The 26,007-nt window shown below is 45.3% G+C and overlaps 1 protein-coding gene across 9 annotated transcripts in view; it reads right to left on the bottom strand.

Annotated features, from left to right (window-relative positions):
• Positions 1–26,007, bottom strand: part of DMD (dystrophin) — a 3,641,189-nt gene that overhangs the window by 2,480,017 nt on the left and 1,135,165 nt on the right. For all 9 annotated transcript variants that reach the window (XR_010221499.1, XM_063953479.1, XM_063953476.1 and 6 more), the window contains exon 8: positions 15,530–15,708. Coding sequence is in view for 8 of the 9 variants with exons in the window: in XM_063953479.1 (XP_063809549.1) it covers positions 15,530–15,708 (179 nt within the window). In the remaining variant the exon portion in view is untranslated. The remainder of the gene's footprint in view (positions 1–15,529; positions 15,709–26,007) is intronic.

The following is a 26,007-nucleotide window of genomic DNA, read 5'->3' on the forward strand; positions in this document are numbered from 1 at the left end:
GTACATCAAAACCGCACAGTGTTTGAATCCTCGTCAAGCTAGATGGGCGCTTTTCTTCACTCGATTTTCTTTTGTTATCAAGTACCGGGCCGGGACTTTCAATACTAAAGTGGATGCGCTTTCTCGTTCACGAACTCCCACAGATGAAGAGAATTCTTTTGAGCGGAGTTTAATTCTGAATCCAATTTCTGTTTCCGCTGCTTCCACTACTCCGAGTCCTCCCCCTGGAAGGATGTTTGTACCAACTAAATTCCATCCGAAAATACTGCAGTGGGCTCATAACGCCAAGTTCTCCGGTCATCCTGGTGTCCAGAAGATGTTCAAGTTTCTGCAAAAATCTTACTGGTGGGATACCATGAGGAAGGATGTACAGGATTACGTTAACTCTTGCCCACAGTGTACGCAGCATAAATCTCCTCATCTACCTCCTGCCGGGTTGCTTCGTCCTCTGTCCATTCCTTTGAAACTCTGGACTCATATTTCCATGGACTTCGTTACCGAGTTGCCCTGTTCCAAAGGTTACAATACCGTCTGGGTGATTGTCGACCGTTTTTCTAAGATGGCGCACTTCATTCCATTGACGGGTCTGCTGACAGCTCCCAAATTGGCTCTATTATTCATCCAGGAACACTTTCGGTTGCACGGTTTACCTCAAGAAATAGTCTCTGATCGAGGGGTACAGTTTACTGCAAGGTTCTGGAGAGCCCTCTGCTCAGCCTTACAAATTAAACTTAAATTTTCGTCTGCCTATCATCCCCAAACGAATGGTCAAACGGAATGAGTCGACCAAGATTTGGAGACTTTCCTCCGCCTTTATCTCTCCCTTTCACAGGACAACTGGGTGGAGTTGTTACCTTGGGCGGAGTTTGCCCATAACCATTCATTTCATTCTTCCACTGGCGAATCTCCATTCTTCATCAACTATGGGTTCCACCCACGAGTTTCGGAATTGCCAATCCTTTCGACAGTAGAGGTTCCAGCTGTGACTTCCACTTTATCACACTTTAGACAAATTTGGAGTAAGGTTCATGCTAGTCTTAAAAAGGTTTCTGTCCGATACAAGTACTTCGCGGACAAGAAACGGCGAGCTGCTCCTCAATACAAGGTTGGTGATAGGGTATGGCTATCCACACGTAATCTCCGGTTAAAGGTACCCACGATGAAGTTTGCCCCAAGGTTCATCGGTCCTTATCCTGTGCTACAAGTTCTGAATCCTGTGGTCTGCAAGTTGGGTTTACCTTCTCATCTACGCATACCAAATGACTTCCATGTTTCTCTTCTTTGTCCTCTCGTCCTTAATCATTTTCATTCAAAGTCTTCTAGCCCCACCTCAGTAGAAACTGAAACCGGTACAGACTTCGAGATCAAAACTATTCTTGACTCTCGCTATCATCATAAGAACCTGCAATATCTGGTAGAGTGGAAAGGTTATGGTCCTGAGGAGAGAAGTTGGATAAAAGCTTCTGAGGTCTCAGCTCCTTGACTAATTCGGATTTTCCATTCTAGACATCCTACGAAGCCAGGGAAGTGTCCAGGGGCCACTCCTAGAGAAGGGGGTACTGTCATGCCGCCGCCGCGGCCGCCGTACTTACCCCTCCGGGCACGCTGGGTCTCCGTGCGGCTGTCCTCGCTGGCGGTCTCCGGCTCCCGGCTCTCCGTCCCGCAATCGTGAGTGTGGACGTCGCGGGTATGCCCGGCGTCCACTGAAGGTGCGGGTGACGTCATCAACACTTCCCACCAATCAGGTACGGGTGGGAAGTTCAAATTCAGACGCCGGGCTGAGCTCCGGCGCCTGAGTATCATCTTTTCTACTTAGAAGTTGTGATCTCCAGTGCTCCTGTATTGCTGTGGCTCTCCGTGCCTCCATGCACCTCAGTGCCTCCAAGTACCTCAGCGTCTCCACGCACCTCAGTGCCTCCAAGTACCTCAGCGTCTCCACGCACCTCTGTGCCTCCAAGTACCTCAGCGTCTCCACACACATCAGTGCCTCCAAGCACCTCAGCGTCTCCATGCACCTCAGTGCCTCCAAGCACCTCAGCGTCTCCATGCACCTCAGTGCCTCCAAGCACCTCAGCGTCTCCATGCACCTCTGTGCCTCCAAGCACCTCAGCGTCTCCACGCACCTCAGTGTCTCCAAGTACCTCAGCGTCTCCACGCACCTCAGTGCCTCCAAGTACCTCAGCATCTCCACACACCTCAGTGCCTCCAAGCACCTCAGCGTCTCCACGCACCTCTGTGCCTCCAAGCACCTCAGTGTCTCCGAGCACCTCAGTGCCTCCAAGCACCTCAGTGCCTCCCAGCTCCTCAGTATCGCTATCGGTGAGCTCACGGTATTCTTCACCAAATTCATCAGCGCCTTTTCAAGTCTTGTCTTTCAGGAGACCTTCTGCATCCACACGTGCCTCCTGCCTGTCATCCAAATCCTGCATGAGGAAAACCTACATTCAGCCATCTCTGCTGCGGCCCAGTTGCGGTTCCTCTTCCCAGTCATCGGAAGAAACCCCGAGTCCACAACACTCCCAAACCAGGTCAGTGATAGGGTAGACATTTGTAATTGTGGTTAGCATGTATGTTATGGAAATACACTCCATGGAACTGTTAGGAACCAAGGGTAACTACATTCTCTTTGGGACATGTTTTTCACCAGCACCAGAACAGTTTCTGTATAGCCAGGCATCAAGGATAGGTGTGGTTCCATAACCTGTGTGTGTTCTACACTCATCTGGAGACTGGTCTGATTTTGTTTGCTGATACATGCTTGCTGCTTTAAAGTTAGGGTTTTTATTGAGAGTGATCAATAACCAAAACAATGTTGTACAGAAACAGTTACAGGTAAAAAAGTTGAACAAGCAGATAAAAAAATTGTCTGCATAGTGTCATAGAGTTACAACATAAGAAAGTTTTCAAACAATGTTAGAGTGAAATACAGTATACAGTTCAATGAAAATATAAGCTATCAAATGGTAGCAACATACAACCTGTGTAAATTAAAATGTGTACTGTACGTGATCAATCTCTTTTTATTTTTCATTTATAGTATAGAGCCTATACTAAAACTGAGAAAAAACTTATTAGAAGTAAAAAGAAAAAGAAAATAAAAATAAGGAAAGAGAAAGAGATAGTGTAAGAACAAAAGGGGAAAGTTGAGCGAGTTACAGATAAGGAAACGGAGGTTGGCTGTAAGTCCAAGTAAAGATAACAGAAGAGGATATAGCAGAGGTATTAGCAGAGTCCGGGAATTAATAGAGAACAAACAAGGTACCACGGGGACCACATGTTGTGAAATTGGGCCACTGTGTTGTTCCGCAAGATAGTGATATATTTCATATTGGCTATATAATTAATCTTAGTCATCAGTAATGCCTTGGAGGGTGGTTTGTGATCCTTCCAGCATTTAGCAATCAGAGATTTAGCCACCATACAGAATTGCATAACAAGCTTATCATGGGTTTTGGGTAGTGATGGTATGGGGGCGTGGAGTAAAGCAATTTCAGGAGAGAGATCTATGTTATGTCTGCAAGTTTGAGCGATGAGCACTCCAACTGTGTTCCAGAAGGGGCGAATAGAGGGGCAGGTCCACCAGACGTGGAAAAAGGTGCCCTCCTCTCCACAAAGTCTCCAGCATAAATTTGAGGTAGCAGGGAAAATGGAATGAAGTCTGGAGGGGACTAGATACCATCTGGTATAAACTTTATAACAAGTCTCCCTAAGTGCCACACTAATAGAGGCTTTAGCAGTGTGCAATCTAATGTCTTCCCATTGATTGTCTTCCAACGGATGGGAGAGATATGATTCCCAGGCTAATTCATGGGGTTCGTGGGGAGGAGGATCTGGAGCCAAAATAGAGTTATATATTGTTGAGATGTCCCTTTTTTGCCAATTGACAATAAACACATATGTTCAAAGGAGGTGGGCGATCTCAAAGAAGTAGTTTTAAGTTGTGATTTAAGAAAGCTAAGAATTTGAATTTAATGGTAATGACACGAGGATGGAATACCGAGGCGTTCCTGAAAATCTCCAAAAGAGGCCAGTGTAGAATGGACTTTAACATGGATAAATCTCGTGACCCCCCGAGATTGCCATGGGGCTGCTATATTTCGTTCACTGCCTGGGGGGAAGGCTGGGTGACCCCAGATAGGTGACAGAGGTGAGGGGTAAGAAGAAAGATTTTAAGTGGTGCAGAGTTTGTCCCACAATACGAGGGTGAATTTAATCTTGGGGACAGAATAGGCCGAGGCTGGTCTGCAGGACCTGGGGAGCCACAGACGGGAGTCAAGGGGAATACCCTGATATATCAAGTTCTCAATATTGACCCATTTTCTGATCCCTCGAGGGGAATGGCAGGACACTACATGGTTAAGTTGACAGGCATTAAAATAAGGCTGTAGATTTGGATATCCCAAACCGCCTGAGGCTGCACTCTTGGTCAATATGGGTTGTCTTAATTGAGATTTACGATGAGCCCAAATTAATTTGTGGCACAGTGTTTGCAGGGAAGCCAAAGTCACTCGGGACACCATTGTCGGAATAGTTTGGAACAGATAAAGGATACGGGAAGGAAATTCATTTTTAGGGTGTTAATCAATCCAATCCATGAGATATATAACCGATCCCATTTATCTAGGTCTTGTTTGAGCGTTTTAATTATAGGAACATAATTAGCCTGATAGAGGCTAGTATAGGATTTAGTGATAAATATGCCAAGGTATTTAATAGCCGAGGGCCTCCAGAGAAAAGGGAAAGAAGAGGTCAAAGTCAGATTAGTATGAGATGAAACATTAAACGCGAGGGCCTCAGATTTGGTATGATTTATTTTCTAACCAGAGAGGGAACCATGCAAAAGTAGTTCTTTCTGTAGGTTAGGAAGAGAAATCAAAGGGTTAGAAAGAGTCACAAGCATGTCATCCGCAAACAGAGATATTTTATACAAGCCCTGCCCCACAGTAATACCCCCAATATCAGTATTGAGTCTAATACGGGCTGCAAGATGTTCAATACAAAAGGCAAAAAGTAGGGGTGAGAGAGGGCAACCCTGACGAGTGCTGTTCTTTAAACTAAACTGGGGTGAGCTTAAACCATTAGTCAGGACTGTAGATGAGAGGTTAGAATAAAGGGCCACTACTGCAGTGATGAAATGACCATAAAGGCCAAACGTAGATAATGTAGAAAACAAAAAGGGCCACGAGATGCGATCAAACGCCTTTTCGGCGTCAAGCACCAGAGCAATCGCTGGTGTTTTTGTTAAGTTTATATGATGAATTAAGTTAACAATACGTCTAGTGTTGTCCGAGGCCTGGCAGCTGGGAATAAATCCCACTTGATCAGGGTCAGAATCCGAGAGCGAAAGGACCAAGTAAAGAAACAGACGTTTAAGGTATGGTTTCAGTTCGGAGGCCGATACAGATTCAGGGACATTGCGAATGCGTAAATTTTTCTGCCTCTCGCGATTTTCGCTATCCTCAACTTTATCCTTAAGGAATTCCAATTCGCCGGACAGGTAGCTCATGTCCTCACCCACTTGTTTGTGGAAATCCTGTTGTTTTTCCACCCGTGATTCCAGCGCAGTGGTGCGGGAATCCAGAGCCGCCAGGTCAGATTTCAGTTCACCAATCGCTGACTGGAGAGCGGTGGTAAAAGAACTCTTAAGGCCCAGTATCATATTCTGAAGGGATTGAATATCCGCCTTGGTTGAGAGTGAATCTGCCGGATCCATGGCCGGGGTGGACAGCCGTGAGGACGGAGATGAAACTTCAGCTGGTTTTTCCCAGCGTGAAAATTGTTGTGAAATATCTTGTGAAGCTCCTATTTTTTTTTCTCGGGTGTTCGCTCTGTTCATAATATCTGGTGAGATAGAAGTGCCCGTTTAGGGAGTTATTACAAGAAAGGTCCGCCAAAATGTTAAGTGCTCATCAGTTGAATTGGGTAGGGGGGAAGTCAGGCATTTCTGTGTTCACATCGTTTGAAGGACCTAGGTCCCATTAATCTGATAAAGCAGTGAAAGGGATCCACAGGAGAGCGTCCTGAATCACAACACACCTTACCAAGAGTAGGTGAAATGTAGTATAAGAGATAACAGCAGGGGGCTCTGAGAATCAGATCCAGCGGGGTGCACTATATACACTAAAAAGAAAAGAATGGGGTAGGGTTATATAGTGCCCAGCTTGCAGGCAGTGAACTGTGTTGAGCTGAGGCTTTGACTTCCATGTTGGAATTGTGAGCTTATTTCCCCACGAACACAACAGGGGCAGCACAGTGCAGAGAAGCCTGTCCTGCCACCTTCAAGATGGCCACCATCAGCAGGGTCTAATGTGTCCCTCCACAAGCCGCCACAGCCAGCTATCTACAGGGCCAGGGGTCTGCTGTTCCCCCCACCATCTACAGAATGTCCCCCTCGGTGAATGGATGCGACAAGCGGGCCGCTCGTGCCAGCGCAGTGCCCGTGATCCACTCACTGCCATATCCAAGATGGCCGCCGCCACCTGATCACCGCCACTCAGCTCAGCTCTGGCCCAGCAGCTACAGGGGCTCTTCTCACCTCCGTGGCTTCACGGCCGGGTCCCCCAGGTAGGAGAAGTGCAGTGGGGCAGTCCGTTTAACGGTGCGCGGCTCCCAGATCTCATCCGAACTTGGGCGTGGGTGTAATAAATTGAGGTCTCGGCTCCACCATAGGGGGATGGCCGCAACCTGCAAGCACAGAAAAGGCCTGTGCTCCGGCTCTGCATCTCACCCCCAATAAAGACAAAGCAGCAAGGGCCGCTCTATGGAGCTATAGGGGAGGGATAAGTAGGGTTAAGGCAGTAGAAAGGGGGTAAATGGGCTCAGTTCGGCAGGAGCTCCCCTGGGACACTACTTTCCAGTCAGGCCACAAGCCATGCCTCCCCCCCATGCTTGCTGCTTTAAATAGCAGCTTTCAGCAGGAAATCCTTGCCAGTTATAGCATTTTACAATAGTGTTCTTGTACTCATTATGCCTGTCGTGTGCTTTCAATCCAACCTCTGTTTGTAGCCAACACTCTATTTTTGCACATCAAAAGTGCTTTTTACATTGTTCACATCAGACCTTGGCAACTTTTACTTGCTAAATTTACATACCATTTGCATTGCTTCAGCTGTGACTCTGACCAACTGGCCTCTACTGCTGAACTGTGCTTACCATTGGTACTACAAACTTAATTTACCCTATTTCATTTGAACTAGTTCTACTCTGGTTCTGTAATTTCTGCATTCTGTTGCTGAACTGTGTCTGACTGTTATCTTTGGTATTATGTCTTTAATTTCCCCATCTAATTACTTGGTGTGGTATCTGCAGGTAAGTCACTTGAATAAAATAGTTTCACATTGTCAGTTAAACTGGATTTGATAAGCTATCACTATCTCATGCCTAATTCCTGAGAACAACAAAACATACTGTTCAATAAGAATGGGGTATGCTACAGGTAATTTAACAAATGTACATGAGTTTCATACTAGGGAAAGTAAACTATTTTCTCAAATAAAGAAGAAACTACAGTACTTGAATTACTTGTTCAAGTCATTTTACTCTCCTTCTACACTTCTTTCAAATATGGCATGACATTGTAATATAATGTATTGGTTTTGTGCATAAATCATACGTAGGAAGGGGTGTTTTATAGCACTAAGTATACATAAATTGTTTTATTCTCGTCATGTACACCAAAATGGAGGCAAATGAGTTAGCAGATGCTAGTGTTTCTCACAGAAATCTAAGCTGAAATAGAGCATCATAGTAAGAATACAGTCCCCAGTGGCACAGAAAATGGATGCCTTCAATTGCCCTTGGTTGCATCTGACATACCACTATACTGTCACTCTTCCTTCGTTTCTTCCCAATATCCTTCACAGATTACAAATGTAATGAGTTTCAAAACTTATTCTAACACTTCTCTGATTTGGCCAACTAAAACCTGGTTCTCATAACTTCAGATTTAAGGATTTTGATAAGATTCAGCAGCACAATGCATTTAGGGAACTTAGGGGTCTATTTACTAAGCCTTGGATAGAGATAAAGTAGATAGAGCCAATCAGCTACTAAATAATATTTTTTCAAACCCAGCCTGTAACATGTCAGTTAGAGATTGGCTGGTACTCTCCGTCCACTTTATCTCCATCCAACGGATTAGTATATAGGCCCCTAAGACATACACTGCTCCATTACCTTCAGTCATTAAGGTGGATGGACAATCTGATTACACTTCCTCTCTTTCTATGATTGTTGCCTTGCCTCCTAGCCAGTGGTGGCTCCAGAGGAGGACCTGCCACCCCAAACACTGCCAAACGTCACTGGCCGGGACTCACTGACAGTTGATGTGGCTCCCCTGTTTGAATTGTTGCCTGTGCTGCAGCCCCACCTCTGGAGCCGTCACTGCTCCTAGCTGATTACTTTGTTCTATTTCTATGTCAAAGACATTTCCTGAGCTTGCTTCCCTACCATAAACAGAATGTCTACCAGTCTACATGGATTCAAAGATGCTCTGAAAACACTGCTGTTCACTAAAGCATTCCTTTCCTCCATAGACACTTAACATACACACTCTATCCTCCCTCCTCATCTCTTCTCCTAATTTTATCCCAAACCTCTCAGACTGTAAGCTGTTACAAACAAGAGCCTTCTTCCACTTTGTTCTCACTGTGTACTATCTATGTACTACAAGGACAGCAAGTGGCCCTGATACTTGCTGTGCACCATTGCCAGGGCAATGAGTCATTGAGTTCTACTATAAGTAACTCATTTAGTTGTATCATTATTTTACTGTTTGATTTTTTGCTCAAATGTTTGAGCCTATTCTTATACAGTATATATTGTAATTTTCCCTGTACTGGTTAAAGATAAAAATATAAAAATTGTAGTTGTTAAAAAGACCACTTGTAGGGTATATTATTACGATGGTTGCAGGATACTGCAGAGACAGGTTAGAAATACTGCATACGCTTTAATTCATTCACATTAAAAATCTCCATCATAAAGAATGGTTAAGGCTGCTTATGTACTGGGAATAAAAGTCATCACTGAACGGTACAGCTTGATGCGTCAATATGTGATACAATTAAATGTCAGTTCTTAACTTACTGAAACCAAACCTGCAGGGTTTTCATTTCAATTTACTCATGCATGGCTTAAATTGGCAAAAGCAATTTCTAGAAAAAAATAAAAAATAAATTAACTTGTGTCGATAAGCCTGCGTTATCTAAGTGACTTACTATTGTCACTTAAAACAGAAAGTAATTGAAAGATAGAGCAGGTATTCAATCTTCAAATTATTCTATAAGGGAAGCGATGCTACCATTAATATATAATGGCAACTATCGTAATATGCTTCCCAAGTAACTACAATATCATGCAAACAGAAAATAAATGTGACACAATGTTTAGCAACTCAAGGAGAAAAATGTGATGTCATCAGACAGTAAAGTTATGTATTCTAAAGAGTATAGTTTTCAATGCTGGCCAACTAATAATGGATTGCATAGTGTACGCTTCTATGCTTTATATGTTACATAGTAAATATCTTATTGAAAATAAGTTTCACTTTAAGAAAAGTTTTAAGTGGCAGTTCTAGGAGCGGGCACGCAGGGCATTTCTCCGGGGTGCTGCAGCCTCAGGGAGATGCCACAGATGCCCCGCTGGTGCTTGCCCACCATCATTATAGTTATAAACTGCATGCCCTGTCCAACCACGGTAATAAAGAGCTGCTGCTGCTGGCTAGCGGGTAACGTATTCAACCCAGAAGTCATGTTAAGTGTGTAAACGCCGGCTGGAGACTGTATGATCAGAGACCTGTTACCCTGAAGCTGAGTCTCCTGATTTCCCTGTCTCTCTCCACTTGGTGCCCGGAGAGGTGAGTGACATACAGTATGACAGCCAATGTAGTAAGTGACCTGGTGGGCAAAGGGGGGCTAGATGAACACACATGCCGGAAATATTCGGGGCACCAGGGGGCAGTGCAGGGGAGGAAGGGGCCATAGACCAGGTAGGCACAGGGTACAGCAGAAGAGAAGTCCTGTGAGGTCAGGAGGTGGAGGAGGGGGATATTCTATCATAATTCTTCAGCCTGTGTGCGTGTAGCATCAAGCCAAGCCTCCCTGTGCTCTACTGTCAGTGGGGTCACAAGAGGGTTGCAGCCCGCACCCGAGTGTCAGCCACCAAGGGGTGACACCAAAATCCCTGCTCCTGCTCAGTGACAAGAGCCTGTTGCTGCACTTTGTGAAAAAAAGGGGTGGGGTTGTGAGACCACACCGCTCCTGATGAGACCAAACCCATTTTTGTTGGCAGGTGCCTTCAGCATGCTTACTAGCTCCTACTGCTGCACCAGGTGTCATAGAGGCTACTGACGCCGCTGCTCTACTGTGTGGTATAACGTGTATAAGAGGCACTAATATGTGACATATCATGTATTAGTCCTACTACTGTGTGGTGTTATGTGAATAACAGACACTAATGTACTGTGTAATGTAAACTGGCACAATTCTGTGACCGTACCCTTTCTCCATGAAGCCACACCCCATTTTTGTGGCACAAGCCTTCGGCGTGCAGGGTGGGAAGTGCGCCAAAAGAAACTTCATCCTGAGCCTACACAAGGTCTAGTACCAACTCTGTATACTATGTAACTCAAAAGCATAGAAACATACATTACAAACAAAAGTTCATTACAGGTAGCAAAAGTGTCAATGACATGCTAAGGAAGAGGATATTTACAATAGAAGGTTCGCTTGCTCAAGTCTTGAATTGTATATTGGAGCATGTACACATTTGAATTACTGTGTTGATTATTTGCAGTGACACTATACAAGCATAGAACAAATAGTATTTTAAGTACCATATATATCATGACTATAAAACTATTATACTTACAAATGTTGTCAGAGTAACATATATCCATTTCTTATGCTGACTGGAACAATGCTACTGTTTAGTGAAAAGTTTGGTAGTTTTCACTAAAATGTTCCAACTTCAACACGTATATGGTCTAATAATAATCTGTACTGATGTCCACATCTGCTTAGATGTGAAATTATTGAGCAACCATAATGAGTACAGCAGTGACGTGCTGTGGGGTGAGGCAGAGCCATTCCTGTCATACTAACGTTTGCACCAGAGTTTTTACTGTGTAAAGTATATGTAAAATACAAAGAATATGTTTGAATTTTTTTTTTGTATTATTCTAAGAATTTTTATAGCCAAAATTCTGCAGTAAAAAATCTATGGCAGGTGAGGCAGTGCCTCGCCTTGCAATCTTTTCCACACCTCTCAGATCAAAACTCACAAAATTTTCAGGGGTTTATAATGCTGCACCTGTGTATAATGCCCAGATGTACCCTTTGGCACATACATTACATTTAAATCTGGTTCTGGTGCAAGCCAGTGCCTCCTGAGCCATTTACCACCCGTCACCGCACGTCCCTGGAGTACAGCCATTCAGCCATCAAATCAGAGGCAGAACTAGCAGCAATGCAGCCGGTGCACTGAGGCCCACTACTGTGAAGGGGTCTGCAGCATGACAAAAAGTCAGACTGACTAATTATATGCTGCCTGTCAGTCCCTGCTCCATGCTGCTTGCCACCAGTCCACCGAATGAGCAGCTGAGGCTGAGCTGCTCCCTGATGTCTGATATGCTTGCAGCCCATCCGGTGATGGAGAAGGGGCCACAAACCAATCTCCTCCCAGCTCCTCCCCTCTCCTCAGTCTCTGCCTATTGTGCCTACCCCAGATTCTTCTTGAGTCATCTGGCTGAGGCTGTGATTGCAGCAAGCGATGGAGATTTGTCGACAGTAACTTGTGACTGTCTTGACCCTCCATACTAAGATAAGCTATTCTTAAAGATTGTTGATACTTTTTAACACTTTGTAATCCTTTTTTATAGTTTATCATCTACTTGCACTCTAGTTTTAATGATTTTTTTGATACTAAATCTTTTTATAAGAAGGTTTATCCCCCTCTTTTTTATGTTCTGTGCAGGTGCATACATTTTTTTAGCCTTTTCCTATTTTAATCCTTATACATACACTGCACTGTCCCTCCCTATAAATCATATATGATATTATGCAAATTCATGTAAAGCGTCCTTCTTCAACTTTTATATATACTGTATGTCAAAATCTGTCCTTAAAATAAATTTGTAATTCTTTTTTCCCTTAAAAAATCTTTTTTATGGTTCATTGAGTTTTCATATAAGCATATGTTTTAAAAACACCAGTGGTCGCCGAACCCCTAGCACCTTACAATATATCCAAAACCTCATAGCATCTTACCAATGCTAAAACTCTAGGGATTGGCTGACGCCCTCAATTAGGGAGTGTTTATTTGTCAAAGATCTGACTTTTTTTCGAGGATTTTTCACCATCACATGAGGCGCTGTACTTTCATTTTAATATCTTGTGACTGTCCCTGGCATTAAAACCCAAGGAGGAGTCACCTTCCATGTGCTGCCGTTTTGGGCCTAGGTAAGCAATTTGTAATATACATTTCACTACTCCTGGTCACCCACTGCCTGTTACCCAGGGCCTCTCTCTGTCACACACTGCCTCTCACCGTCACCCTGTAACCTTCTACCATTCACGCACTGACTCTCCCTGTCACTCTCTGCCTCTCCCTGTCACCCTGGCATGACCTACTGCCTCTTACCATCACTCTATATATGTCACCTGCTACCTATCCATGGCATCTCCCTATCATCACATGCTACCTCTCCATGCCACCGTCTCATATCACTCACTGCCTCTCCTTGTTGTCACCCACTGCCTTTACCTGCCACCCTTTCCCTGTGGCCCATTGTCTTTTCTGGGAGTCACCCACTACCACTCACCATCACCTACTGCTTGTCACCCTCTGCCTCTCCCCGTCAACCTCTTCCTCTCACTGTCTCCTTCTCCGTCACGCTCAGCCACGCTCAGCCATGTGGCATATTATAATCTTTTGGCTTTTTGCACCTGGGCCCACCACTCACAAGTTCCACTACTGCATCAAATGACCAGAATTTTGCAATGTAGACTGTCTTCTCTGCTAAATTAGCTGCAGGCCAAGTTTTATGGGGAGATTTATTAACCTGCAGTGTGTTCAAATTGTAAGTTTTTATGCACTTTGATGTGGTTTTAAGATGATTGCTAAAGGGCAAAGCACACTTTAAAGTGCATGGTTTTAAAACACCATTCCTATTTTTATATATCAGATGCATTCAAAACATCACATTTATTATTTTGATAAAAAATGATGCTGTTCAGACAAGTTACATTGCTGAAATCTTATTATTTTTTAGCTAGTTTGCCTGTCAGAACATGACATAAAATCCTAGCACTTTCAGCATTGGCCTGAACTTCAAGAGGGCATGAGAAAAGATAATTATGGCCCTGCTACCAATTAGTACAACTTGGCCTTCTTTAAAACCCATGGGCAGTGTGTACCATAGTAATAAATTAGCACGTTAGTAATAAAATAAATATTACTACCATTATTAAAACAGTGACCTTGTATTAAATGAAATGAGTAGAGCAATCTTAATAAACAAAAGCAATTAGTACTGCTTACATGTATATGTATTGCTCCGGGTGTTATAATATTAGTGTCTCTGGTATTGTTTAATACATTTATATCAACACCTTAATAATAACTAATAGGTCTTCAGAGTTTTGGAATAAATGCAGCCTCCCTTTCAAATACATACCTATAAACATATTTGCCTGTTCTGAATGAAACCCCTATAGCAGTTTTAAAAAAAAAAACCTTTTCGAAAGAGCTAGAAATCTACAAGGAACAACTGATCAAAATTAGTTACTGTCTAGTGAGCCTGCCTACTTTATTAGCCAGGCACCAAATCCAGTACAATGCCTTATCCATGATTGACTAAATAGCATACAAAAAAGGCAGATGTACTGTAAAAATGCAATTAAGTAAATCATCCCCCTAGGGCAAGGGTGGGGAACTTTTTTCCTGCCAAAGGCCATTTGGATTTGTTCTAAATCATTCGCGGGCCATTTTTGAAGCACTCCACTCCCCCCAATGTGTGCCCTCTTCTAGGAAAGTGGGCATGGCCTTATACATAATGCCCACATTAATGCTCCTAACACATAATAGCCACATTAGTAGCTTCTCACACATACTGCCCCAGTAATGACAGACAAAGATAATATCCCAGTATAGTGCCAGCAGGGAACTCAACACCACTGCAGGACAGGTCCCATCCAGACTCCTGCACACCACTGGTCCGGTCCTGGGTCCACTCTGCACTGCAGCACAAGCATAGCCATTCCTCCTGCCTGCAGCCAGCAGAGTAGACATCCATTGACATCTCTCTTCAAGGCTGCTGGAGCTGTCTCCTATGCACTGCATCATGGGAGATATAGTTTTCTTACACTGTACTGTACACTGTATACAGTGTGAGAAATCTCCATTTCCTGTGATGTCATTCGTGGAGGATGGCTCTATGCTCTGCAGCTGCCTTGGCAGGGTCCTGGGCCAGACAAAATGCTTCTCATGGCCGTATAAGGCCCGCGGGCCAGAAGTTCCCCACAACTGATCTAGGGTGACACACTAAGGGGGGATTCAATTGATCACAAAATAAATTTGAATAATAAAAGGGACTTTAATGGTATAGTCATTTACCACAACTAACTGAAATCCACGTTAAGGATCAAGTATTAAAATAGGGTATAACCTCTGAAAACTTCCCTTTATGGGGGCTTACACATGAGCATGCCAATGGTGCATATCTGAATTCCTGGGTCATATACCCGAACGTATATTCATCGCAGAGACAGTTCTTTATCGGAAGAGCTGTCCCAATGGGTTAAGTATACCGTCATACCAACAATAAAAAATTCCACTGTGCAAGAGATTAGGGATCGGAGGTAGCACAATGTATTTGTGCAACTTGATACATCTGCCTTAATCGCTATTGTACTAGAAGTAGTTATGCAAACTGTTGCTCATGTATTGGAAACATGTGGAGTATAATAAGTAAATTGTACAGTTGTGTGTCTCTCATGAAATAGTGCAGGTTAATATACAAAGTGAAAGCATGTTTAAAGCAACAATCTGGTTATATAAACAATAGGAAAAATATTGTGAAAACAGAAATGTTCAGAGATGTACAGTAGTAATTTAAAACCACTTATAGAGAACATGTTTGACAGCAGAAAATGTATGTTTTCAAGGTCACTCCCCTTTTATTGAACAGAGGAGATAGCTCAAAATCTAGCAAGTTTACCATAATTTTGGACTACAAATTGAAAAACCTATTGAAAACAAGCAAACAGACTCTAAAAGCAATGGAAGAAAAAAGTAGAAAAAAATCAACTGAAAGCTTAGCTGACAGCTACATTTTCAGCTGTTAACGAAAAAGGTAGGTGTTCACATTTCCTTTTACCAGGTACAGCTGTTTTGGACATTTAAAGCAAAGTAAACAAAGTGGCACCATGTAGTTAGACTTTCATTTGCAACAAAATCAATATGTCCTTTAGAAATGTGACACAGCACTCTGTTACTTTTTAATAATTCTAAATAAATAAAACCACCATACTTGCTGAGAGAAATGTCGCTGATCGAAATGTCGGATTTGCTCTTCTGGAGTGAGGATTTGGCGAGGCAAGGTGTCCAATTCTCGAATAGATTCAATGGATACTTTTTGTGGTAGGACTTGGAAGAGTGAGGTAACATACATTAAAATGGACTTCTTGTCAGGATGAGCTGTTGCAATATCTGGGAGGAAACCAAACATAGGTGTATATCACTCACTGTAAATTATGCACATTAAATGTAACTAAATTCAGCTTCCAACCATGCAGGCAGACTAATGAGCAGACGCTCGGCCTTTCCAGCACCCTCCCGAGACTAATTAGAGCTCTATAATCATCTGTAAACTTTTTTTTGTATCTGTAGCATACCAATGAGTAAAATCTCATCCTAAAAATGGAAATGATTTCTCATTTAATCACATTTCACAACATTATACTCTCTATTGTACTATGTATAGATATAACTCAGAATTTATTATACCTCTGCATTCACAGTGAACAAAACCATACATCAACTTTTATTTGGTGTTTGGTTTTGCATAATCGATTGGACATTTTACAAGAAATATTTAAATTAATACATATATGTTGTTAACTCTTTAGGTGTTGCCAGACATCATCAAACTGAATAATCAGTAGATGGGCACTGTAGTAAGCAGGTGTACTGTGTAATACAAAGCAGTGACCCTTATGAATTAATACAGTACATACAGTATTGCAGCACTGTTGCATTCTATAAATTGTAAGTACTGTAACAGATTTAGAAGAAACCTTTTCCTATACCTTTTTTCTACACAGGCAACTGTTGTGTGGGCTGATGTTCAGGAAAATGCATCTTCTCACTTCTCAAAGTTTATTCTGTTTATGGACATTTATCTTATTTTCCTGGACAATTATGGCTTTATATTTAATATTATATTGGAAAAATGTTTGATATTATATATAATATAGCTTTTCAGTCCCCCATCCCATCAATAAACCCATAAAACATTGGATGTAATTTATAAAACGGAGACATGGAACAACCACAATGGGTGCAAAACTGTAAATAACACATCAAAGTCCAATCTCCTAACACTTTAGAATCACCTCTTTCACTAGAATATATTCTTACATTTTAACTTAGTACACTGCTTGTACTATTATATGGTTAAATTATAAGATGGAACCTGACAACTGGCTGGCTTCTCTTTTTTCCATCTGCTCATAAGTGCACTCACATTATACTTTACTAAAAATACATCCACTCTATTTTACTACTAATTATAAAATAAGCCTTAACATGTTTATAACTTAGTAGTCATCATAATAAAAAAGAGGGAACAAGAATATCTGATTAGTGTAATACTTCCTTACAAAACACATTGGATGATCTCAGGAAGGTGATGAAATATTTAATTACTAAAGACTTGAGATGCAAAAAGGAGCATAAGGAGACAGATGTGAGTCCCATAACATAATTTTGGGCACACATGGACATTAAGCAATGTATCACATCCTACAGCTTACTGAAGCTCCATTTACTGTTCTGTATGTAACTATTGTATTAGGAAGAAGCCTATACTTTGTTAGGCAATCATCTGGGTAAGGCAACCTCCCTATCCTCTACCTAGATCCTGTAGCAGCTGTCTCCAGCTAAGTGCAAAGATACAGAAATTCTAACAAACGTACGATATTACATATGTTAATGTACATTTCATATTACGTATCATGTCATATGTCAAGGGTGAACATGTAGTAATATAACATCTACTAAGCAAGTGGGAGTCTACGGACAAAATGTAATTTAAGGTAGTCACAAAACTAAGACTCAACTAAATTAATAATAATAATAAATAATATTTTTTTATTTATTTATATAGTGCTCTTTCTCCAATAAGACTCAAGGCACTTAACAGAATTATCATAATTCAGTACAGAAACAATGAAGTACAGAAAAGCTTTTCAGAAAATAAAGAGAGCATGGAGATACTAAAGGACCATTAAGGACATGGTTGAGTAAATAGAAGAGTCTTAAGTCTGTTTCTGAAAGATTCTACAGTGGGAACCCCATAGAGTCAGAGCCGTATGGCTAAAAGCTCAACCCCCAGATGAATTACAAGATATTCTAGGTACTGATAAATGTCTTTCATCTACAGATTGTAATAATCATGCAGGGCAGTATGGAATGAGAAGCTGCTTCAGGTACCTTGTGATCTGGTCATGTAGCGCTTTGATTAGCTGAAGGCTGCATAAGCCTGAGGCCATATAAGAGCCCAACTTTTGGTGATTGGTTGTTTTATGACTAGGCAGTTGCTAGGTAGATCATGTTTCCGGTGGTTTTTTCCTATAGGATCAGAGGGTTGTCCCTCAAGATTTAAGGGGTTGGTCTCTGGATAGAATATAGGGCAGAGTCATGTGCCTCAGACTTCCTCTTGCCATTTATTGTATGGCCTAGGAAGGCTGAGTATCTTACTTCAGATTCTTTGGTACTGTTTTTCCTTGGTTCATTAATTTGTGCTGTACTGTCACCTCCATTGTTCTCCCTTCCTATTCATTGTCAACTCGTTTGGCTTATTGCTGCTGCTGTCCTACGATGCCGCGTCCACGCCGCTCAGCCCCCCCCCCCGCCGCCTTGTGGAGGCCGTTGGCACCTCTCGCTCCCGCAGTGCGGCCCCCCGGAGGTTGCTTCCGGCGGTGGCAGGTTCGTGGCAGGGTCGGGCCGCTGCGGCCCGCGCCCCTGCTAGCGGGGATCGTGCGGCCGGCGGCCTCTCTGCTCGTGCCGCTAAGGCGCGCGGCTCGGCTGGGCTGCGGTCGCCGGCGTCCCCGGCGGCCTCTGTGCACCGTGCAGCTCCCTCGCCCGGCGTGTTGGTCGGCGCCGCGTCTCCCCTTCTCTCCCCGCCGGCAGCTCCACACAGCGGCACGGGTGCCCATGTGGTGCCAGGTGTCCGCGGATGGGCTGCGGCGGGGGAGGGGGGGCATCTCATGCACGGGGGTGGGATCAGTGTGGGGCTGCAGGGTGCTCCTGGGCCCTCTGATACATAGGCCGGGGCGGATGCGGAGGGGCCCCTCCGCCTGCGTAGAGGATTGGGGATGGGGTGGCCCCTCCGCCTGCATATAGGATTGGGGATGGGGTGGTGGGGACTGGTCCTGGGGTGTTCAGGGGGGTGGGTGTTGCTGGGGCTTTTGCGGTGCCCGCCCCTCACGCAGGATCCGGCAACGGGAGTCTTTTGCTTGGCTCCCCGTCAACCGTGGCGCAACTTCCCGCGTCGGTGTCCCTGGGCATTGGGCTCCAGGCTCCTCCCCCCGGCCCGGTGGGGGCGGTGCAGCTGGTGGTGACACAGTCGTCCATTGCTGCGGCTTTCCACCTGCCTGGCCCTCCTCTGGCGTTTGCCACGCCTCATGGTTTTTCCGGGGGTCAGTTTTTTCCCGGCGGCCTTCCCTGGCCTCTTACGCAGGCATTACCCGCGTCTTCTGGAGCGCCTTTCCTAGGCCTCACGGTTCCGTCCTCGCCGCAATTTTCCCCGTACTTTGCTGGCTCGGCCGTTGGCGTCCAACTCACGTGGTCGGTCAGCTGCCCAGGTTTACGGTCCCCCCCACGGCCTTTGCAGGTTCGTATGTCAGGTCCTCCCTGGCTGGGGCGAACCCGTTGGCCCACTTTTGGCAGCCGCCCCCCGTACCTACTCCATTTCATCCTGTGTCGTCGGGATTTCCTGGGGCGGTCAGTTACCTTCCACCTCCCGGGTGGCGTCCTGCCTACACCGTTGGTGGCGCGACGGGGGTCGGGTCTGCCTTCCCCCACTCCGTTTCGTCCCCCTCCGTTGGGGGTCCTCTCCCGCTGCTTCCCGCTGGGCCACCTCCGCCGAGCGACTGCGCTTTGCCCCCCCTCCTGCCTGTTACCCCCATTTCCGTTAATGCGCTGGTTGCTCCGGCACCTGTTGTCCCTTCTGTTTCCTCCTCTCAGGTGCTGGCTGGTTCCGGGTCTTCGTCGCGGAGGAGCTGGAGGTCGGAGAGGGCCGTGGCCGCGGCACCGGTGGGTGCTGTTCCGCCGCCGCCGGAGTTGGGTGCAACGGACGATGCTGTTCCGGGTTCCTCAGGCACTGGTGAGCACGCTATTACTTCCCATTGTTCTTCTAGCACTTCTTCCACCTCTTCCAGCAGTGTTTCTTCAGGTTCTCCGCGGCACCCGCGTAAACTGGCTAGACTTATCGCGAGGCGCGTGGCTAAGGAACCGCGAAAGGCGACAGCGCCAGCATCGGCGGTTCCCTCTGACCCCCCCCCCTTTTATACGGAGATGGTGCATTGTGCCAACACGGCCATTACTCGGGGGTGCGCAAGCGGATGCGGGAAAAAATCAGGAAGGGGAAGTACGTTGACATCTTCACCCTTACGGATGAGATGCGGCAGGCTTTTGAGGCAGCTAAGCAATCGGGGGCATGGGTGAGAGTGCTTTCCGTAATTTTCACCAGTGGTTGCGGGGTTTCTTGGTTTTTACGGCTTGCTACACCGAATCGCAGCCCGCAGAGTATCCCAATTTTGTCCAATATCTGTTTTTGGTGCATGACATGTACTTAAAATCCAAGGGTTCCGCTTGGCGGGATTACGACGAGAAATTCCGTCGTAATCAGGATGGCAACCCCATTCTGCCCATGGGTTTTAAGGATGTCGAGGTGTGGTTGGAGGTCACACAACAGGTCAAGCCCGCTCCGGACGCCGCGGTCAAGAAGCCCGCGGCGGCCGGGGTTTTGGTTTCCCGGTCGTCGGGGAAGGGCAAGTGTTTTGCCTACAACGAAGGAAGATGCACTAGGGGCGTAAATTGTCATTTTCGCCACTCATGTAAGTTGTGCGGGGTCGGTCACCCGGCCAAAGACTGCACCTCGGCGGCGAGCGGTAAGCCCTAGACTCCAGCCGAGGCCGGGGGAGTTGGTAAGTAAGGCTCCCTCCCCTAATCGAGTTCCCGAATTGCAGCGCTGGCTAAGTTTATACCCCGACAAGTCGGCAGCGTTGTTCCTTTTGGAGGATTTTCAGCATGGGTTTCGCCTGCCCATTTCGGATTCGGTGCACATGGTGGCGCGCCAGAATTTGAAGTCGGCTCGCGAATTCCCGCATGAGGTCCAGCGGAAAGTGGACGATGAGATCAACTTGGGGCGCATGTGTGGGCCCTGCGCCTTTCCCCCTATGCCCTCCTTGTGCATCTCCCCCGTGGGGGTGGTGCCCAAGAAGGCCCCGGGTAAGTTCCGCTTGATACAGCACTTGTCGCATCCTCCTGGCGTTTCGGTTAATGACTCCATTCCCGAGGCCGTGTGCAGGGTGCGTTATCAGTCTTTTGATGACGCTCTGCGCTTGGTGTAGGACTGTGGTCCGGGGGGCCTGTTGGCAAAATTAGACGTGGAATCGGCTTTCCGGCTCCTTCCCCTCCACCCGGATTCCCTGCGGTTCCTGGGTTTCAAATTGGGGGATGAGTTTTACGTGGATCGGTGTCTCCCCATGGGCTGTTCGGTCTCCTGCGCCTATTTTGAGAGATTTAGCACGTTTTTGCACTGGTGCGTCCAAGCCGCCTCCGGGCAACCCGGGGTGGCCCATTACCTGGACGATTTTCTCTTTATGGGCCCATGGGGCAGTTCGGTCTGTGGCGATATTCTGTCGGTGGCTAGGTCCTTGTTCGAAAGTTTGGGAGTTCCCGTCGCACAGGACAAGTGTGAGGGCCCCTGCAGTTGTCTTAGCTATTTGGGAATTGAAATAGACACGGTGGCGGGTTGCTGTCGCCTCCCCGATGATAAAGTGCGGAAGCTTTTGGGTTTAATTCACGATTGTTTAGGCAAGCGCAGGGTTCGGCTTAAGCAGGTACAGTCTTTGCTGGGTTCTTTCAACTTTGCGTGTAGGATTATCCCCATGGGTAGGGTTTTCTGTCGCAAACTTGAATGGGCCACGGCGGGGACGGTCCGGCCGCATCACACCGTGTACCTTTCCCGCGAGATCAGGGATGATTTGTGGATTTGGGTTTCTTTCCTGGTATCCTTCAACAGGAAGGTTTTGTGGCCTCCCCCTTGTTGTTCCAACAGTGGGCTCCAGTTGTTCACTGATGCTTCGGGCAGTCAGGGCTTTGAGGCATTTTTTGCCGGGGCATGGTGCGCTGCTGCTTGGCCGTCCTCTTGGGTGGCACGGGGTTTCACCAAGAACCTCCTTTTGCTGGAGATGTTCCCGATCATAGTTGCCCTTGAGTTGTGGGCCTGCCAGTTCTCGAATCGGGACATGTTGTTCCGTTGCGACAACTTGGCGGTGGTGCACGCTATCAATAACCAGCATTCTTCCTCTCCACAGGCTTTGCGGCTTTTGCGTCATCTGGTGTTAGTTTGCTTGCGGCGCAATATTAATTTCAGGGCCCGTCACGTTCCCGGTATCGTCAATGGAATTGCGGATGCGTTGTCTCGGTTCCAGTTTGATAAATTCCGGGCGTTGGTTCCGGGAGCGGCGGCAGAGGGTTTACTGTGCCCGCCTTCTGTCTGGCAGATTGTCGAGTCGGGTTAGCCGCTCTGGCCAGGTGTGCGTTGGCTCCTTCCACGCTCAGGGCGTATGATGCGGCCTGGCGTGATTGGTCTGCCTTTCAAAGTAGGTACGGTGTGGCAGGTGAGTCGCCAGCTGACGTTTTGATGGCCTTTCTTTGGGAACATTATCAAAGGGGTAGGTCAAAAGCGGCCATGTCTTCTGCCCTTGTGGGCATTTCTTTTCACTCTCGGCTCCGCGGGATGCCGGATCCCACCGGGTCTTTTGTCCTTTCCAGAGCGCTTAAAGGATGGGCTAGGATGCGACCGGCGCCCGCGGACTCCCGTAGACCCGTGACCCTGCAGCTTCTAACGGAGTTGCTGCATGTGCTGCCTCAAATTGCGACCTCGGAGTTCGAGGTGGCTCTATTTAGATGTGCTTTTGCCCTAGCTTTCTTTGGGGCTTTCCGAGTGAGCGAGTAAGTGGCGTACAGTAAGGCATCTCATGAGTCCGGTATGCTTTACGGGAATGTGCGCCTGCAGGATTACCTGTTGCTCTGTAGGATTATGCGGTCCAAGACAGATCAAACAGGTCGGGGTCGCTGGGTGTCCTTGGAGGCCCAGGGGGAAGTGAGTGTTTGCCCGCTGCGATTGGCGCAGGAGTATCTCCGGTTGAGGCCTTCGGGGGGGCGACCAGTTGCTGGTGCACGCGCACGCTGGCCCGCTGACGAAGTTTCAATTTGCTGCAGTGTTTAGGAAATGTTTGGAGGCGCTAGGCTTGTGCGGGCCGGACTTCGGTACCCATTCCTTTCGGATTGGGGCAGCTACCCATGCAGCGGCTACGGGCTCATCCCCGGCGGCTATTCGGGAGCTGGGCCGTTGGAAGTCTGCCTCCTATAAGTCTTATGTCCGTTTTGATAAGATGTAGGTGCGCCTGTTGCGCTAACCCAAAACTTGTTTACTCGTCGGTTTTTGATCGCTTACCGTTCAGGAATCGAGGGTGTGAAGTGAATTTTTAAATTTTCCTCCGAGGGGGCCTAATTTCAATTGGCTGTTCTCTTAAGGGCCACGGGAGGTTTTTTGAGTTTTCTCCTTCACTAGGGTTATTTCTGTTTATTGCATTATCTATGTTTTGTGTTCAAATTTCTGATGTCAGGGTGTTTTCTTTTTCAGCTGTCGTTGATTTTTGGGAGCATGTGTGGCTGGTTGGCCATTCTTATATTTTTTGGGCGGCGAGGCATCCCATGGCACTTAGGGCGGCTGATGTTTTTGGGTCTAGGGAGTTGCGTTGGTTAGGTGTCAGGGGCATGCTTTGGGGTGATTTGTTACAGCTCCTTTTTCACCGTGAGCGCCGCTGGGGTCGCCCCAGTTGTATTGTCCTGCATTTAGGTGGCAATGATTTGGGCCGAGTTAAGGGCATAGATTTAATTTTGTCCATTAAGGCAGATTTGGTGGCGATTCATTGTCACTGGCCGGGAGTCCGTATTGTGTGGTCGGAGCTAGTTCTGCGTTTTCATTGGCGTGGTGCGGTGCGTTTCTCAGCTCTGGAGAAGGCTCGCAAGAAGGTGAATTCGGCGGTGTCTCTGTTTTTTAGGGCCATAGGTGGAGTAGCTGTCAGGCATCCTTTACTTGTGCTGCATAATCGGCAGTTCTACAAGGAGGATGGGGTTCATCTTTCTCCGGACGGAGTGCAGGTTTTCCTGGAGGATGTTTTTGGTCCTTTTCGTTAGGGCTCTTTAGTTTGTTCTTAGTTTGTTCTTATTTGTTTGTTCGGATGGCGGTGGTGGTTTTGTAAACCTTTGGTGGCGGGAAGTCGCTACCAACCAGCGGTCAAACAGGCATAAGTGGTCATTGTGGGGCACCCTCTTTAGAAGGACGGCAGGTGTGTCCTTCTCTTGCGGTTGGACATTTAGACGTTCCCCTGCGGGAACCGAACGTTTGCCAGAGAAAAGAGTGGTGAGGCCAGCACAATGCGGGTTATGCAGGAAGGAGGCGGGGTTTGGGTACTCCCCTCCTTGGTTTGTTGGTTTTCATCTAGTTGACTGGAGCTGGTGTCTTGTAGCGACTTTTCCTTTGCCATCCTCCAATCTAAATTTAACTTTACAATCTAAATGAATTCCAATCCAATTACAATTATAGTTTAAAGAGTTGGTCAGCGATCAATAAATATGACCTTTAACTCCAGCTACCGTGTCCGTGTCTTTATTTCAGTGTGTGTGTCGTTTTTATTTTAGTGATAAGCTAGCTTAGGAAAGGTTTATGTAATTACAATAAAGTCATGGGAGCCTTAGAAAATCAGTTAACGAATCTTGAAGATGATTCACCATCTTACATGCAACCAGTGGAGGGAATAGGGAATTGGTGTAATTTGACTGGAATGGGGCTAGTTGGTTAACACAGCCTGGCAGCTGCATTTTGTTCCAGCTGTAAATGGTGCAATTTTTTTGCTAGGAGACCAAGTAGAAGGCGTTGCAATAATCTAATTGTGATACAGGTTGAGTATCCCTTATCCAAAATTCAAAATCCTACATTTTTGGTTCCCCTACTGAGATAATGACATATATATGTTATATTTACACATAGTATATAATATATATGTAATTATCTCAGTAGGGGACCCAAAAATGTGGGATTTTGGATAAGGGATTCTCAACCTGTATTACAAATGCATGTATGACTTTTGATGCGATAGGTACTGTGGATTCAATAAGCCTAATCAGTCTTAATTATTTAGATAAAGAAAGCATGTAAATATACGGTTACCACTTTTTATAGTAACATTTTACACCTTTTTCTAAATCAGACTACGTACAGGATCTCTATGATAGAAGTAAATTAGGTCTAAACGGATACTATGTATCTCACTAATAAAAGGGGTACTTTTCTTATTCCATTTACCTAGAATAACTTTCTTAGGCACCATCACAATAATAGTGAGAATAAGAATGAGATATCCATTTTCGGAAACCGTTTTCCATATATTAAGATGGCCAAATAATAACGGGATAGGATGAACAGTTAATTAATAAAATCGAGAACCTTGTTTCAATAACTTCGCAACTTTGGTCAGGACCATTTGCAATGAATAATTCTGCGCAAGATGCATTATATTTAGGGCAATAACCAGGTTCTTTTGAAAACATATGATGGCATTCTAACAGAGAGAAAAAAGGTCTATGAATTGCTAATAAATGGAACTCCTGAAGCACAGAAGAGTCTTTTAGTTTCACAATGTTATCTGTAAAATGAATAACATCCAGAAAATCAGCCATTCCAGAGACAGTAATTTCCATGATTGATTAGGGTCTTTTACAAGTAAATCGGAAAAAGGTATCTAATATAAGCTTGAGTCTAAAAAAAATGTAGCACTGAATGTAATTGATCAATATAAGTAAGGATTAAAGCCTTAGGCTGAGAGAGTTTGCCCAAAATGAAATGCTTTGATTGGGTATAAAGTATTTATCCCACAATTGTTAAAATGAGAATATGGTGCCTAACGGGTCAAAAACATCTAAAATGTCTCTAATTCCTTTACATTTCCATAATAAAAACCTAGCATTGTGTAGAGAAAGCAGAAACTCTGGACTTCCCAAAATAGGAATGTATCTAGTATTAATAAAGTCTCTATTTATTTTCCTATTGACTGCTATCCATACTGCATATGTGTCTTTGAAAAATAGATGATTTAATATACAAGGGGGGATAGACCTACTGCTGAGATGGAGGAGTGCTGCTGGAGCACAGGAAGCATAAAGTCTTTCATCCAGTAGACTACATTGAAATGATCAGTATTTAATAGCCAGTAGAGATGAGCGCCGGAAATTTTTCGGGTTTTGTGTTTTGGTTTTGGGTTCGGTTCCGCGGCTGTGTTTTGGGTTCGACCGCGTTTTGGCAAAACCTCACCGAATTTTTTTTGTCGGATTCGGGTGTGTTTTGGATTCGGGTGTTTTTTTCAAAAAACACTAAAAAACAGCTTAAATCATAGAATTTGGGGGTCATTTTGATCCCAAAGTATTATTAAC

Source organism: Pseudophryne corroboree, chromosome 2, assembly GCF_028390025.1.
Source record: "Pseudophryne corroboree isolate aPseCor3 chromosome 2, aPseCor3.hap2, whole genome shotgun sequence".
NCBI classification, from domain to species: Eukaryota; Metazoa; Chordata; class Amphibia; order Anura; family Myobatrachidae; genus Pseudophryne; species Pseudophryne corroboree.